Raw genomic sequence first — 13892 nt, 5'->3', positions numbered from 1 at the left:
TGCCTTTCAGAGGGGGCGGCGTCGCTCCTGCTGACTCAGGGGATAATTAGAACACAGAGGGTAGTTGGATCAGAGTCAAATTCGACTCCTCTCATCCATTACCGGATAAATCCGTCTAATACACCCGCATATGACTGCGACAACGACTGATGTAATCGTGAGACTCAGCAGAGACATGCGCCCACGCATGCTGCCTTATTTGACCCCCTCGAGCCCCGCTTTATCACCCCTCCTGTCATGCCCTTCACCCCGCGCCCAGTACCATGCACGCCCTGACTTGCGTCACTGGTCGTTCCAGACATTGAACGTGCATCTGTCGGCTCACGAGCTCACGAACTCAGTGGTGTCGGGCACCGCTCGCCCTCGTCTTGCATCACACTAGTCGTCCCCCCTCAACCTACATTATGTCCGTCAATCTATGTTCTACCACGACCCCGCGTCGACCCCTCACCCCGGGTCGATGATCGGCCCCTTCTCGGTGGCCGGCCCCGCTTGGCCGTTACCGTCTTCGGCGGTTCGTCGGGATTCTTCCTAGGGCGCCCAGGACCTCGCTTGGGGGGCATGGGCGGAGGCGAAGGTGACGCCCGAGGTTGTGGTTCGGGTGTGACTGAGGCAGAGGCGGCGGAGCTTCCCGACTGATCTTCGGGGACCTCAACGACCTCCGGTTCACTGAACACACCATCGTCTGTCCCTTCGGCGCCGTCGTCCCAACCGGCCCACTTCCGCTCAAAGTCTTCTGGATCCAATTCAATTCGGTCACGCTCACGCTCCGCAAGAGTCGCCCGCCGTTCTTGGGCTGCCTTCTGCCGAGCCTTTGCTCGCTCAGCCTCGTTTTGAGTCACCTTGCGACCCTGCGAGAAAATGAGGGTGGCCGTCTCGTCAAACTTGTTGTTAAGGCTGTAATGATTACCTCGGGGTCAGCAGAGCAGATGAAAGAGATTCACCTCGAGGTATCATAAACAAAGATAGTGGGCCCATTGGCACTGAGGTATTGCCGATGGTGACTTCGACCGCGCCAGAGCTAACGTAGAACAACTGATATCAGCACGTTTCGTTCAGGCCACGCACATAGGTGTTATCGCCGGATGGCTTAGCTGGCTTCTGCCCGCCGGGTGGAATGACAACCACACCACCAGCGATGAACCCATCCTCGCCAAAGACCTTCTGGTATGAGAACATCCCATCCTGAACGGGCTTCGGCTGGATGCGAGAGTACGGCAGGAATGTCTCTGTTTGTCAATGGCAACACCCTCTGGAAACACATACTCCTTACGACTTCCTGTCCCGTGATGTAATCCCTTACAGTCGTCATGGAGTTGACCTCATAGTCCATGTTCAGATACTTCATTCCAGGCAGCTCCTCGGGCGGAGCAGCAGAGGCAGAATGGAGTCGACCAGTCTGGGAGCGTCCTCGACCACGTCCGCGTGGCTTCCGGGAGGTGGCCCGGGGCTTAGTAGTGACCTCGTCGGGCACGCGGACAATCGACACAATCTCCGGGCCGAAGGTCCCTTGCTTGTACTCCTTGTGTTCACCGCGCCACCATTCGAGGGGCTTGAAGTGATTGCGACCGGAGCGCCTGCAGACAAAGTCTCCTTCATACTGGTGACCTTCATTGGGTGCGATCTGCGACTTGCGTTTGACCTTCTTAAGAGGAGTCACTGTGGCCGTGCGCTTGATGCCACGCTCGGCCTTATCTGCGGGATACTCGACACTGTCGCCTTCTTCTGTGACCTCTCCACTCTCGTCCGCGATTGCCCGTTGCTCGAGGCTCACGTCGTTCGAATCAAGGTCAGGTTCGGCGTCTTCAATGTCACCTGTTGGATCTGGCTCGTTGTCGTCGAAAAGCTGGCTGGCGTCACTGTGGTCTTCAGTGTCCCCAAAGGGTTCTCCGGTGTCGCTGTAATCATCGCCATCGATGGGCTCGGCGTCTGTCGTGGGATTGACGCTGTCCGGAACACCAGAAGACGTTACAGGATGTGGGCCCTTGGTTCCATCCGACTTGCGGCGGTGGCGCACTGGCTGCGAGTCCTCGTCCTCGATTTCCTCCTCGTTGATGTGGGTCTCCTGCAGCTGCCCCGCAACGTCCATCTCGAGATCGTTGGCGTCAAACCCGCCGTTTTGGGAGACCATGTCCTCGTCCGAAGACGAATCTATCCCGTTGGCTTTCGGCGGGGACTCTGCAGCAACAGGCCGGAAGGGATTCTCGTCCTGGTCCTGATCCTTGCGTCGCCTCTGCGGGACGGAGGCGGGTGGATCTACTGTCAGCAAGGTCTGCTGGTGCACGCACTTGGAGAGCTTTCATGCGTGATGGGAGGCGGCGTAATCTTCTCCAGCTCATACTCGTCGTCAAGCAGCCCGTCAGCCACTAACGGGTCGGCACCTTCGTCTGAGTCGTTGTTCATGTCGCTCATGCGCGGCCGTCGTTTCCCGGTAGACGGAGGTGGGGGCATGGGCGGACTGGACGTGAGGAAGCCATTGCCCCCTGGCGTAGCGTTGGAGCGCGAGGCGGCGGGCGGCGACGAGTGGAAGAAGGCCTCCGGGTCCTCGAGCCCTTGCTCGTTGCGTGGGACGTTCTCGCGCATGGCGATGCCGGTACGACTGTTTCATCAGACATGGGATGAGAATGATGAAGCACCGGGAGAGGGAGTGACGTGTTGGGCGGGGGAAGGTGTCAGCGACTATCCTCAGTCGTACCGAGGCACTCACGTTCCGACCTCGCCCGGCCTCGTATTATACTGTACATATTTCTGCTGTCGCGGCGTTGAGGGTGCTCGCGGGGCTGGCGCCGACGGGCGGCCGCTTTTTCGGCCCTGTCCGCGCGGGGGCATAGGTGGAGAGCGGAGTATGTGGAGGGATAGGCGGGGTAAGGCTGAGATGGGATGTAGTTACAATGAGATGAACAGTGTACCGTCACTCGTCCATGAGGAGGGAAGGAAGGGGATTGGGGGCAGAGCAAGTGGAGGCTGCAGGCTCGCGAAGACTGACGCCGAGGCCTGCAGGAGTTGTGCGTGAGCGGTGGAGTATGGAGTTGTGTCGGGCGTCTACTGGTTGGAGAGAGATGGGGAGAGCAGAATGTGATACGGAGCTGTTGTCGAGGTTGATGGAGGTGCTCGGAGGAGGAAAGTCGGAGACGGAGATGGAGGCCGGGAGAGAGTTGACAGTGGAGTGTGGGGAATCCTTGTTTGTGTCCCACAGGGATCACTCGAATCGCGTCAAATTGATCCCGCTCCGCTGTCCAGCTTTGGGTGGCAACTGTCATCGTGATGACGGTCAATGCCGGACACATCCATCACTCTGAACAAAACGCATAGAATTGCATGTCGAGGACGGGCCTGAAAACACTGTGCACTTGTGACAAGCCCTAGGCGGCCACCGCTCCAACATCCGAAGAGACGGAGTTAACGCTGGACAAGAAGTACTGCGGAGAAGGCGATATTGGCCAGTCTAATAGGGACTAATAACCGGCACAAGCTAATACAATATGCCATGATGCCAGCTGCCAGGTCGCAAAACACGAGGTATGAGTTGACGGTGGTTGACTCTACATCACACGCCATGCGCCTCCCAACGCCCTTCTTCTCTTCTCAGACCCAGTCAGTCGCTGTCGCTCTACTAACCTTGCCATCACACCTCCCAGTTATCATGGCCACCACTCTGCTCACCACAACCGGCACCGTAACCTCTGCGGATGGCACGTCCATCGCATATGAACGCAGAGGCTCTGGTCCACCTCTAATCCTCATCTCCTCGGCACTCTCAACGCGCGACGACCTACGCCGCCTCGCCTCCCTCCTGCCCTTCACTGTGATCAACTACGACCGGCGCGGGCGCGGCGAGTCGGGCGACGCGCCCCCCTACTCGCCCTCGAAGGAGGTGGATGACCTCGCAGCGCTGCTTTCGGCATACCCCGGCGCTGCTCTTTTCGGCACGTCCTCGGGTGCGGTGCTGGCGCTCGACGCGGCGCATCTTGGGGCGCGCGCCGTGATAGCCTACGAAGCACCGCTGATCGTGGACGCGTCGCGGCCCCCTGTGCCCCATGCGCTGCCGGACGAGATCGATGCGCTCGTAGACGCCGGCCACCCCGCGTCCGCCGTGCGCCTGTTCATGCGCTCCGCGCTCGGCGTCGGCTGGCTCGTCCTCGGCATTCTCATGGCCATGTGGCCCGTGTGGCGCGGCATGGTCGCTATGGCGCGCACGGCGGCGTACGACTGCCGCCTCTGCGCTGGCCTGCAGGACGGGAAGGAGTTGCCGCGCGACAGGTGGCGGTTCACTTGCCCCGTCCTCGTCGCCGTTGGGCAGAACGCAGAGGAGTTCATGCAGGTCAGCAGTCGGCAGCTCGCGGAGATGTTGAGCGCACGCCACGAGATCGTGCAGGGCGCTCATCACGGGTCGCCGGTCATGAACCCCGCCGTGCTTGTGCCCCTCATGACAGAGTTCCTCTCCACGAGCGAGGGCGACGATAAGGGGCATGAGGCTGGTGAGGACGGGGACGGGGCCAAGGGTGGAGGCGAGGATGGGGCCGAGATCGCTACAGACACCGATCTCAAGGGCGCGGCGAGTGAGGCTAAGACGGACGCACCGAGTGCGGGGACTCCCGGAGCGATCTCGCCTGGTGGTGAGGGGCCGCGCGACGACCTCAAGAAATAGTGGGATGATCGTATTTACCAAGCTATGTCCATGTATGGAGTGATTATCTGAAGACCCCAATCGTACGTAGCTACCCCCCGAAGCGACTGCGCCACCTACTTACTCACCACGACGATTGCATGGAGCGCATACGCAACCCTATACACGACATAACTATATCCGCATCCGCTCACCCACTGGCACTAGCAAAACGCCTTCTTCTTCGAGACGACAACCACGGCGCCGCAGGACCTGCAGGTACGCCGCCGGTTGGTGGGGCACATAGCCATGGCGAGGCCGAGCGCGGGGTTGGCGACAGTGAGGCCAATACGAAGGGCGCGGCCCTTGCGGGAGAGCTTGACGTCATGCGCACAAACGACTTTCTCGTACTCGTCCGCTGGAGACGCGGGCGAGACGGGGGTCGGGGAGGCAACGGCCTTCTCGACGTACGGCGGAGGCGCGGTGGTGGGGATCGCGAGCTGGGTCATGTTGAACTGTGCTTCTGAGGAGGCGGGGACGAGGCATGCAACAATGGCTATTAGTACACGATCCACATCGCACCGCCCCGTCACCGATGCCCCCGAGATAGTACGGCTTTCGCTGCAGATCAGTTAGGATCATTGCATCTCCGCCTGGAATGTGAGATGGCGAGAGCACCGCTTGACGGAGATACGAAACATGCCTCCGCGTCTACGGGTCGCCTCGATTCCCGTCGGCTCGCTCGGTATGTCTAGGCACGTGATTTCGCCTCCACTCTTTCGAGCTCTCCAACAACAATGTTCTGCGCACGCCCACGCGCGCTACAGCGCGGGCTGTGCCACCTGCGCCAACTGCACGCCACGGCGCGACCAAATGCGCAGCGCCCGCTCCGCGTTCTTGGGCTCGAGTCGAGCGCGGACGACGCGTGCGCCGCCGTTGTGACTTCCGACCGGCGGATCCTCTCGTCTGCTGTGTGCAAGCAGCACGACATAAACCGGCAGTGGGGCGGGATCCACCCCATTGCCGCGCACGAAGCGCATCTGCGCGATATGGTGAGTTGTTGGGAATTGAGCAGCAGCTGAAGCGGAGGCCGCTGACACCAGCCGAAAGCCATCGCGCAAGCACTAGCCCAAGCCCAGCTCGGCCTCACGGACATCGACGCGGTCGCATATACTCGCGGACCTGGGATGTTCGGCTGTCTATCCGTGTGCACGACGGCTGCACGCGCACTCGCCGCGGCGAGCGGTAAGCCCCTGGCCGGCGTGCACCACATGCAGGCGCACGCGCTCACCGCGCTCCTGACGGAACCGGAGCCGCCACAGTTCCCGTTCCTCACGCTCCTCGTGAGCGGCGGACATACGCAGCTCGTGCTCGCCGAGAGTATGGACAAGTACCGCATCGCCATGACGACGACGGACAATGCTGTTGGGTGAGCATGCACGCGGCAAGGCTGACGCCAGCGACGTTTTCGACAAAGTTGCGCGCCTGCTCCGCCTGCCCCCCTCGCCGACGGGCGGCTTGGGTCCCGTGCTGGAGGAGTATGCCGCGCGGCCGCCGCTCCCGCCCTACGATGCGGCGCCGTTGCGCCTCCCGCCCCCGCTGGCGGGCCGGAACAAAGACGTGCTTGCGTTCTCGTTTTCGGGCCTACTCAGCGCCACGGAGCGGCTGGCGAAGAAGGAGGTAGGGGACGGCGAAGGCGAGGGCGAGGTGTCTGAGGCCGTGCAGCGCGCCGTGTCGCGCGCATTCCAGGCCGCCGCCGTGAAACACCTTGCAGACAAGGTGCGGCTCGCGATCGACTCGCTCGGAATCCCCGTCAAAGGGCTCGTCGTGAGCGGTGGTGTCGGCAGTAACAAGTACCTTCGGGAGCAGTAAGTGACCAGCTGCGTCTGACAACTCAAAGCTCGTCGGCCAGACTGCTGACTGCAGGCTCAAATCCATGTGCGACGGCATCTCCACTGGGCCAGTGCCGACATACTACCCCCCGATATCTCTCTGCACGGGTAGGCTCCCATCCTCCATCCCTTGCTGAGTCTAGACAACGCTGCGATGATCGCGTGGACGGCCATCCTCCGCCTCCAAGACGGACTGGTTGGCGAGCCGTTCGACCTGCCTATCCGCAAGAAATGGTCACTCGAGGACCTGTATGACGACGTTCCTGCATCGTGCTATCGCTCATAACCACCTGACGCGCATTCCACCACTCCCGCGCATCACGCATCACCTCTCATCAGCATCACCATAACACTACCCTCTTAACAGCATCACCATAACACCACCTCTCCATCATTGCATTCACAACTTGATCGCTCCACCCTTTAGTAGTGGCATTTTTGTGTGACGTCGTCAGAGTGTCGAATTGGGAGAGGGAAATGATTTTTGCCACCTGGATTTGGCGTACCTGGGGAGAGTTCCCATCAGTAGAACGACGGCCAGGGCGGGACAGCCTAGAATTTACTCCCGCCCACTCACTCTGTCGCACCGTACACACAACAACAGGCTCCTCCCTCCCTGGGCGCAGCGTCGACGGGGGGAGGAAGGAAGGCACCACCTTTGGCTCGCTCCCTCCTGGCCTCGTCTTTCTCTTCTTTCCATCTCTCTCTTTCTCTTCAACCAACTCTACTCATCTCTCTCTCTCTCTCTCCTCTCTCTCCTATCTCCTCCACTCCTCCCCCACTCCCACTCATCAACCAAAAGCGTCTCGCACCCACCACTACTTCACAATGGAGACCCGCAACCTCGACCACCGTCGCCAGAACTTCAAGGGCCGCACCCAGTTCTCCGCCGCAGAGGTGAGCATCGACCCTTCCCTCCGCCCTCCCACCATTCATCCCATCCCCTTGGTCGTCCGAGTGGGGCAACTGGGCTAGAGCACACCTTGCTCCTACTCGCCACCACCATAACGCACACACACTCCATCTCCCACGCCACCCATCTTTACTGCCAATTCACACTCCTCGACCATGCGCTGACTTTACAGCTTCGTCGCCGTCGCGAAGAGCAGCAGGTCGAAATCCGCAGGCAAAAGGTATGTTGATGCCCGCAGGCCAATGAAACTCGTGGGCTCGCCCTCGCCCCCACCACTTCAACGTGCGCGGCCGCCTTGTTTTGCATGCGCGCGCTCGCGCGCGTGCACGAGAAGTCTGGGTGATGCGCGGGCCCACCGAGCACGGCCGCCTGGCCAACGCAAGATCTGTGCAGAGCTAACGATCTCAGCGCGAGGAGTCTATCGCCAAGCGCCGTAACTTCCAGCCAACCGCCGAGGATGTCGACTCGGATGACGAGAATGTCGAGTTTGGCGAGACACTGCCGCAGATGCTCCAGGAGATCTACTCGAACGACCAGGAGACCCAGCTTGAGGCGACCACCAAGTTCCGCAAGCTTCTCTCCAAGGAGAAGAACCCCCCAATCGACCGTGTGATCGAGTGTGGTGTCGTTCCCCGCTTCGTCGAGTTCCTCAACTCCAACAACGCTATGCTGCAGTTTGAGGCCGCCTGGGCACTCACCAACATTGCCTCGGGCACCTCGGAGCACACTCAGGTCGTCATCGCCAACGGTGCCGTTCCTTTGTTCATCCGCCTCCTCTCCTCCCCCGTCCCCGACGTCCGCGAGCAGGCCGTGTGGGCCCTCGGTAACATAGCCGGTGATTCCCCCAAGTGCCGCGACCACGTTCTCAGCCAGGGCGCCCTTCAGCCCCTGCTCCAGCTGCTCAATGAGAACCACAAGCTCTCGATGCTCCGGAATGCCACCTGGACGCTTTCCAACTTCTGCCGTGGCAAGTCGCCTCAGCCGAACTGGGACCTCATCTCCCCCGCGCTTCCCGTCCTCTCCAAGCTCGTCTACTCGCTTGATGATGAGGTTCTTATCGACGCATGCTGGGCCATCTCGTATCTTTCGGACGGCACCAACGACAAGATCCAGGCCGTTATCGACTCGGGTGTCTGCCGTCGCCTCGTTGACCTGCTCATGCACCCCTCGACGGCTGTGCAGACTCCCGCACTGCGCTCGGTTGGCAACATTGTCACTGGCGACGACTTCCAGACTCAGGTTGTTATCATGTCGGGTGCGCTCCCCGCGCTCCTCAGCCTCCTCTCGTCGCAGAAGGAGGGCATCCGCAAGGAGGCATGCTGGACCATCTCGAACATTACCGCCGGCTCGCCCAACCAGATCCAGGCAATCATTGACGCCAACATCATCCCTCCCCTCATCAACATCCTCTCCAACGCCGACTTCAAGACTCGCAAGGAGGCTTGCTGGGCCATCTCGAACGCCACCTCTGGTGGTCTCTCGGAGCCCCAGCAGATCCGCTACCTTGTTAGCCAGGGCTGCATCAAGCCCATGTGCGATCTTCTCCAGTCGATGGACAACAAGATCATTCAGGTTGCCCTTGACGGTCTCGAGAACATTCTCAAGGTCGGTGAGATGGACAAGGAGGCTGCCGGAGCAGGCGCCTACAACCAGTATGCCCAGTTCATCGAGGAGGCTGGTGGCATGATCTCCATCCACAACCTCCAGCACCACGAGAACCTCGAGATCTACAAGAAGTGCTTCTACATCATGGACAGTGAGTTTCTTTGGCCTCACTTGTGCTGACTTGCCCAGAGTTCTTCCCCGATGATGATGAGGAGGAGGCCGAGGGTGCCGCCCCCGATGTCGACTCGTCGGGCCAGTACGCCTTCCAGTCCAACGTCGCAGCTCCCCAGGGCGGCTTCAACTTCGGCGCCTAAGCCAATATACCTCCCCCACTGTCTTCTCGCCTGTTTGTTTTTGGACCCTACCGCATGCCGGCACGCGTCAGTGCGCCGGCCTAGAATTGAATGGTCTCGCCGCATCGTTCCCACCATCTAACACGTACACTGCCTGGCCCCGACTATATAACGATCCGGCATAGCATGAGGGCAACTGATACGCAGCCCCTCACCAGCAACCAAACTATCTCATCAATATAACCACACTTCCGCGCAATTCCCCTACCCCTTCATCTCCCTCATCACCCGAAACCTTTTAGCATCGCACACAGCACCACCGCCCTCGGATGGGGCGGGATATTATCTGTAGTGCAACCCTGGTCCGAGGACCGGGCATGCATCGAGTCATGTTGCGTGTGGTAGTGGTGCTGGAGACTGGAGAGGTCGAGCTTTGCAAATTTGTGCTCTCAGCGCTCGCGTGTGAGGAGGCGCTCTTACTTGCGCACTGTTGTGTGACACAATGCTCTACCCCAGATGCTCCCACCCCACGAGTCAAACCAACCCCCATCCTCTAACATGACCAAGATGCAACAATACATCAATAAGCGCGCGCTCTCTCTCTCTCTACTGCGTCTTCTTCTCCTTTGACACTGCGTCCTTGACATTGGGTCCAATGTCGCCCACATCCGTCTGCTTGTACACATGCCGCACCTTTTCGTACAGAGCTACTGTTAGTTGGGATCACGCGATTTCCAGGACTCACTGCACTCGAAGAACTCATCGATCGCTCCCCATCCGATGGCGACATTCCACGCGAGCCACTTGAGCCGCGGGCCTAGCGGGACTCGGTGCCGTCCCGTCATCCAGATCATGAGCGCGGGCTCGGCAAGGAGGTGCTGTTGTCAGGTACACGTCCGCTTCGCCCGACGACGTCACTTCTCCTACTGACTCACCATGAATGCCGCGAACCAAGTGCAGATAGTGATGGTCGAGAAGCCCGCGCGCTCGCCAATCCACTGCCGCGCGTCGTCGATCAGCTGGCTCTTGCCCTCGCCGAAGAAGAGGACAAGGAGGACGAGCAAGCTGCCGCCAAGCGGGAGTGTGAAGGGGAACATGGGCGGCCGCTTGAAGTAATCCACGGTGGGATGCTCAGGCTGGGGTGAGCACTACCCGTGTACCCGTATAACACGCACGATATTGTACTTTCTGCGCGCCTCGGCGCGCCACGCAAACAGGCGCGGACGCACATCCCACCCGGTCTTAACGGGCGGGTCAAAGGGGATCTTGACCTCGACCTCTTCACGCGTCGGCGGCGGCCGCAGTGCCAGGCGCACCCAGTGCCCGTCCGTGTCCACGTCCATGATGTACAGGTCGCCGAGATGGCCCTTGGTCCGCGGGTCGTCGGGGAGACGCGACTTGACAATCGCTGGGGTTAGGTGAGCGCCGGTCGCCGAGACGTACCCGTCAACACATCGGGCTGGTTGTTCAAGATGCCGATGACTTTGAAGCTGCTGTCAGAATGCCGGCGCACGAGCTTACACATCGGTCTCGGAGGCTGCCATGCGACCCGCCATGATGATAGGCAAGAGAGATGAAGGACTACGAGGACGAGTTGGCTGACGCCGCAGCCCGCATGTGGACAGGTGGAGGCCGCAGGCGATTCAGGCGAGAGCCGATTGGGACTTGGAATAGCACTGCCGTGATGCCCGGCATCCATTCCACAATTCCACACTACTCTATCGGGCTCCCGAATAAAGTGTTGCAGAAGTTGAAGTGGACGGGTGGAGGTCGTGCTCAAATGTTCGGTCAGCGATGACGCTCACGATAATTCACCGCCACCCATAACACCATAATCCATAACAATCATGGCCGAAGCAGCAGCGCAGCCAGCAGCGTCGACCTCAACCGCGCCGGCGGGACAGAAGGAGAAGGAGCCGGTTGTGATCCTCGTGATCGGCATGGCTGGATCAGTGAGTGAGCTCGGCTGATGCTGGTCGGACCGCCTGTCGTTGCCTCGTCGTTGTTCTGCGGCGTTCCCGCCGCGCTTTCGTCCAGCTATTGTCCTCCCGACCTCTGGTGTTCTTCCGAGGACATATGTGGTCGGCCCCCGACCGTCTCGCTCACCCCAGGGCAAAACCACCCTCATGCAGCGCCTCAACTCGTACCTCCACAGCAAAGATCAGCCGCCCTACATTCTCAACCTCGACCCGGCCGTCAGCCACATGCCCTACGCGGCCAACATTGATATCCGGGACACGGTAGACTACAAGGAGGTGATGAAGCAGTACAACCTCGGGCCGAACGGTGGGATCATGACGGCGCTCAATCTCTTCACGACGAAGTTCGACCAGGTGCTGGGCTTCGTCGAGAAGCGTGCGGAGACTGTCGAGTGAGTCCGCGCGCAACGGTGCGCAACCGCTAACACCAGCTACGTCCTCGTCGACACGCCCGGCCAGATCGAGATCTTCACGTGGTCCGCGTCCGGCGCGATCATCACAGATGCCATCGCCTCGAGCTTGCCGACATGCGTGGCGTATGTAATTGACACGCCGCGCACCACCGCCCCCGCGACGTTCATGAGCAACATGCTGTACGCATGCTCGTGAGTACCCCCTGCGCCGTAAGCTCACTCCAGGATCCTGTATAAAACCCGTTTGCCGTTCATCCTCGTGTTCAACAAAATCGATGTTGAGCCGCACGACTTCGCCATCGACTGGATGAAGGACTTTGAGGCGTTCCAAACGGCGCTCGAGGAGCGGGGGCGCGACGAGAACGGCGAGAACTACATGAACTCGTTGATGGGGAGCATGTGTCTCGTGCTCGAGGAGTTCTACAACAACCTGCGCGCGGTCGGCGTGAGCGCCATGACGGGCGCGGGGATCAAGGACTTCTTCACCGCCGTCGAGGAGTGCCGGCAAGAGTATCTCACGTAAGTCGCCGCGGACGCTAACGCTGACGGCAGGGACTACCGGCCCGAGCTGGAGCGGCTGAAGGCGGACAAGGAGGAGAAGGCCGAGGCGGCCAAGGCGGCGCATCTCGAGCGCATGATGCGCGACATGGGCATGGACGCCGCGGCGGCGCGCAAGGCCAACCCGTTCGGGCCGCACCCGCGGAACGACCGCGAAGACGCGTACCTCGACCACCACGGGGACTCAGACGACGACGCAATTGAGGCGCAGCGCGAGATGGAGGAGGAGGCGGACGCCGCGCCAGAGCTCGGAAAGGCCGACGTGCCCCCGCTCGAGTTTGGGGGGCGGGACGCCGACGTGCCCTTCCCCGCGCCGCGCTAGTGTTGCTGCGCGTGTATGCCATACGCAATCTGCAATGTATCATTATCAGGCATTCTTTGCTCCTGCGCCCTTATCAAGTTCCCGAAGCAAGCGTCCATATCTAGTCTATTAACCGCGGAGCTGGGCGACGTCCAGCGCAGGCAGCTTGTCCCCGATCTTCTCCCACCCCGGTGTGCCGAGCGCGATAGCCTCGAGCGCCTGGCCGGCACGCTCGACGTCGTCGTTCACGATGACGATGTCGTGCGCGCCGGTGATCGCGTGCTCGATCTCCGCGACAGCAGCGTCCAAGCGCTTGCGCAGGCTGTCGTCCGTCTCGGTGCCGCGGCCGACGAGGCGCTCGCGCAACTCGGGCACCGACGGCGGCGACAGGAACAGGAACACGGGCTCGAGGTTCTGGCTCGGCGCCTTGACCTGCAGCTGTTTGACACCCTGCAGGTCGATATCGAGGACGCAGCGGAGCGGCGAGAGCTGGCGGAGCGCGGCGAACGTCGTGCCGTAGCTGGTGTTAGCGGTGTGGCAAACAAGCGCAGCGGCGGGTGGCACATATCTGACGCCCTGCTCGTCCGTACCAGCCTAAGCGAGCGCTGGGACCACCGCGAAAGCCGACGCGAGCGCAGGGGGGAGCAGCAGGTCGAGGCTAACGTTACACGGCGGTCCCAGCCCCCGATCCGGACCCTCCTCGCTTCCAGACTCACCAGTTACCTCCGAACTGGGCCCACTCGAGGAACTCGTCGTTTTCGACGCGGCGCATGAACTCCTCCTTGGAAACGTAGTGGTAGTCCTTCCCCGGGACCTCGCCGGCGCGCGGCTGACGCGTCGTGTGCGACACCGAGAAGCCGAACTCGCCGGGGTACTTGGCAAAAAGGGCCTTGAGGAGGGTCGACTTGCCGGTGCCGCTGGGGCCGCAGACGACGAGGGGCTGAAGTCAGACGTGATGGGGAATGGAGGCGGACTCCGCGTCCGCGGCGCGGCGGCCGCGTCCGAGGTGCAAACCAAACCTACTCACCCGGTCGACGACGGACGCAGCAATGTGGCCGGAGCTGGACATGGTGGCGAAGAAGCGGCGGAGGGGGGTGAGGCGCGACAGGTTGAGGAGTGACACGTAGAAGAAGCGGAAAAATAGGTTTAGATGGATCCCGCTCAAACCCATCGATTGCGGTGGAGGCCGATTCCGGCACCAGCGGCAACTTCATTGAGGAGACTCAGGCACTCGGACTGTTGTGCACGATGTGGCACAAGAATGACGATACACCTTGCCTTGCTTGAACTCGTAAATGCTTTGCATACCTCCTCCTCCCTCTTACAAAGCGC

General features: G+C 60.9%; 8 protein-coding genes across 8 annotated transcripts; 5 read left to right on the top strand and 3 right to left on the bottom strand.

Annotated features, from left to right (window-relative positions):
- Window positions 1-1090: 1090 nt before the first annotated feature.
- Window positions 1091-2829, bottom strand: COLE_06642 (uncharacterized protein; the record flags this gene model as incomplete). Its single annotated transcript, XM_018419927.2, has 3 exons — window positions 1091-2256; window positions 2289-2599; window positions 2708-2829. 3 exons carry the CDS (start codon window positions 2827-2829, stop codon window positions 1091-1093), a joined length of 1599 nt encoding a protein of 532 aa, XP_018275651.1.
- Window positions 2830-3643: 814 nt separating this feature from the next.
- COLE_06641 (uncharacterized protein) lies at window positions 3644-4648 on the top strand (the record flags this gene model as incomplete). The annotated part of the gene is made up of 1 exon (XM_018424395.2): window positions 3644-4648. The coding sequence occupies one exon, from the start codon at window positions 3644-3646 to the stop codon at window positions 4646-4648; it is 1005 nt and encodes a 334-aa protein (XP_018275652.1).
- A 267-nt stretch (window positions 4649-4915) lies between these two features.
- On the top strand, window positions 4916-5242 carry COLE_06640 (uncharacterized protein; the record flags this gene model as incomplete). The annotated part of the gene is made up of 1 exon (XM_018419928.2): window positions 4916-5242. One exon carries the CDS (start codon window positions 4916-4918, stop codon window positions 5240-5242), a length of 327 nt encoding a protein of 108 aa, XP_018275653.1.
- Window positions 5243-5403: 161 nt separating this feature from the next.
- Window positions 5404-6784, top strand: COLE_06639 (uncharacterized protein; the record flags this gene model as incomplete). Its single annotated transcript, XM_018419929.2, has 5 exons — window positions 5404-5658; window positions 5710-6035; window positions 6067-6474; window positions 6533-6606; window positions 6642-6784. 5 exons carry the CDS (start codon window positions 5404-5406, stop codon window positions 6782-6784), a joined length of 1206 nt encoding a protein of 401 aa, XP_018275654.1.
- Window positions 6785-7326: 542 nt separating this feature from the next.
- COLE_06638 (uncharacterized protein) lies at window positions 7327-9330 on the top strand (the record flags this gene model as incomplete). The annotated part of the gene is made up of 4 exons (XM_018425593.1): window positions 7327-7395; window positions 7584-7631; window positions 7820-9167; window positions 9206-9330. 4 exons carry the CDS (start codon window positions 7327-7329, stop codon window positions 9328-9330), a joined length of 1590 nt encoding a protein of 529 aa, XP_018275655.1.
- A 585-nt stretch (window positions 9331-9915) lies between these two features.
- On the bottom strand, window positions 9916-10865 carry COLE_06637 (uncharacterized protein; the record flags this gene model as incomplete). The annotated part of the gene is made up of 6 exons (XM_018424396.2): window positions 9916-10016; window positions 10055-10187; window positions 10245-10445; window positions 10485-10717; window positions 10753-10799; window positions 10831-10865. 6 exons carry the CDS (start codon window positions 10863-10865, stop codon window positions 9916-9918), a joined length of 750 nt encoding a protein of 249 aa, XP_018275656.1.
- A 291-nt stretch (window positions 10866-11156) lies between these two features.
- On the top strand, window positions 11157-12581 carry COLE_06636 (uncharacterized protein; the record flags this gene model as incomplete). Its single annotated transcript, XM_018424397.2, has 5 exons — window positions 11157-11261; window positions 11421-11680; window positions 11720-11893; window positions 11927-12220; window positions 12254-12581. The coding sequence occupies 5 exons, from the start codon at window positions 11157-11159 to the stop codon at window positions 12579-12581; spliced, it is 1161 nt and encodes a 386-aa protein (XP_018275657.1).
- Window positions 12582-12689: 108 nt separating this feature from the next.
- COLE_06635 (uncharacterized protein) lies at window positions 12690-13629 on the bottom strand (the record flags this gene model as incomplete). The annotated part of the gene is made up of 3 exons (XM_018421005.2): window positions 12690-13080; window positions 13277-13500; window positions 13588-13629. 3 exons carry the CDS (start codon window positions 13627-13629, stop codon window positions 12690-12692), a joined length of 657 nt encoding a protein of 218 aa, XP_018275658.1.
- Between the last annotated feature and the right edge of the window lie 263 nt (window positions 13630-13892).

Source organism: Cutaneotrichosporon oleaginosum, assembly GCF_008065305.1.
Source record: "Cutaneotrichosporon oleaginosum strain ATCC 20508 chromosome Unknown ATCC20508_contig06, whole genome shotgun sequence".
In the NCBI taxonomy this organism is placed as follows: Eukaryota; Fungi; Basidiomycota; class Tremellomycetes; order Trichosporonales; family Trichosporonaceae; genus Cutaneotrichosporon; species Cutaneotrichosporon oleaginosum.
Note: the sequence above shows the minus strand (reverse complement) of the source record. Positions and strands in the feature narration are given on the sequence as shown.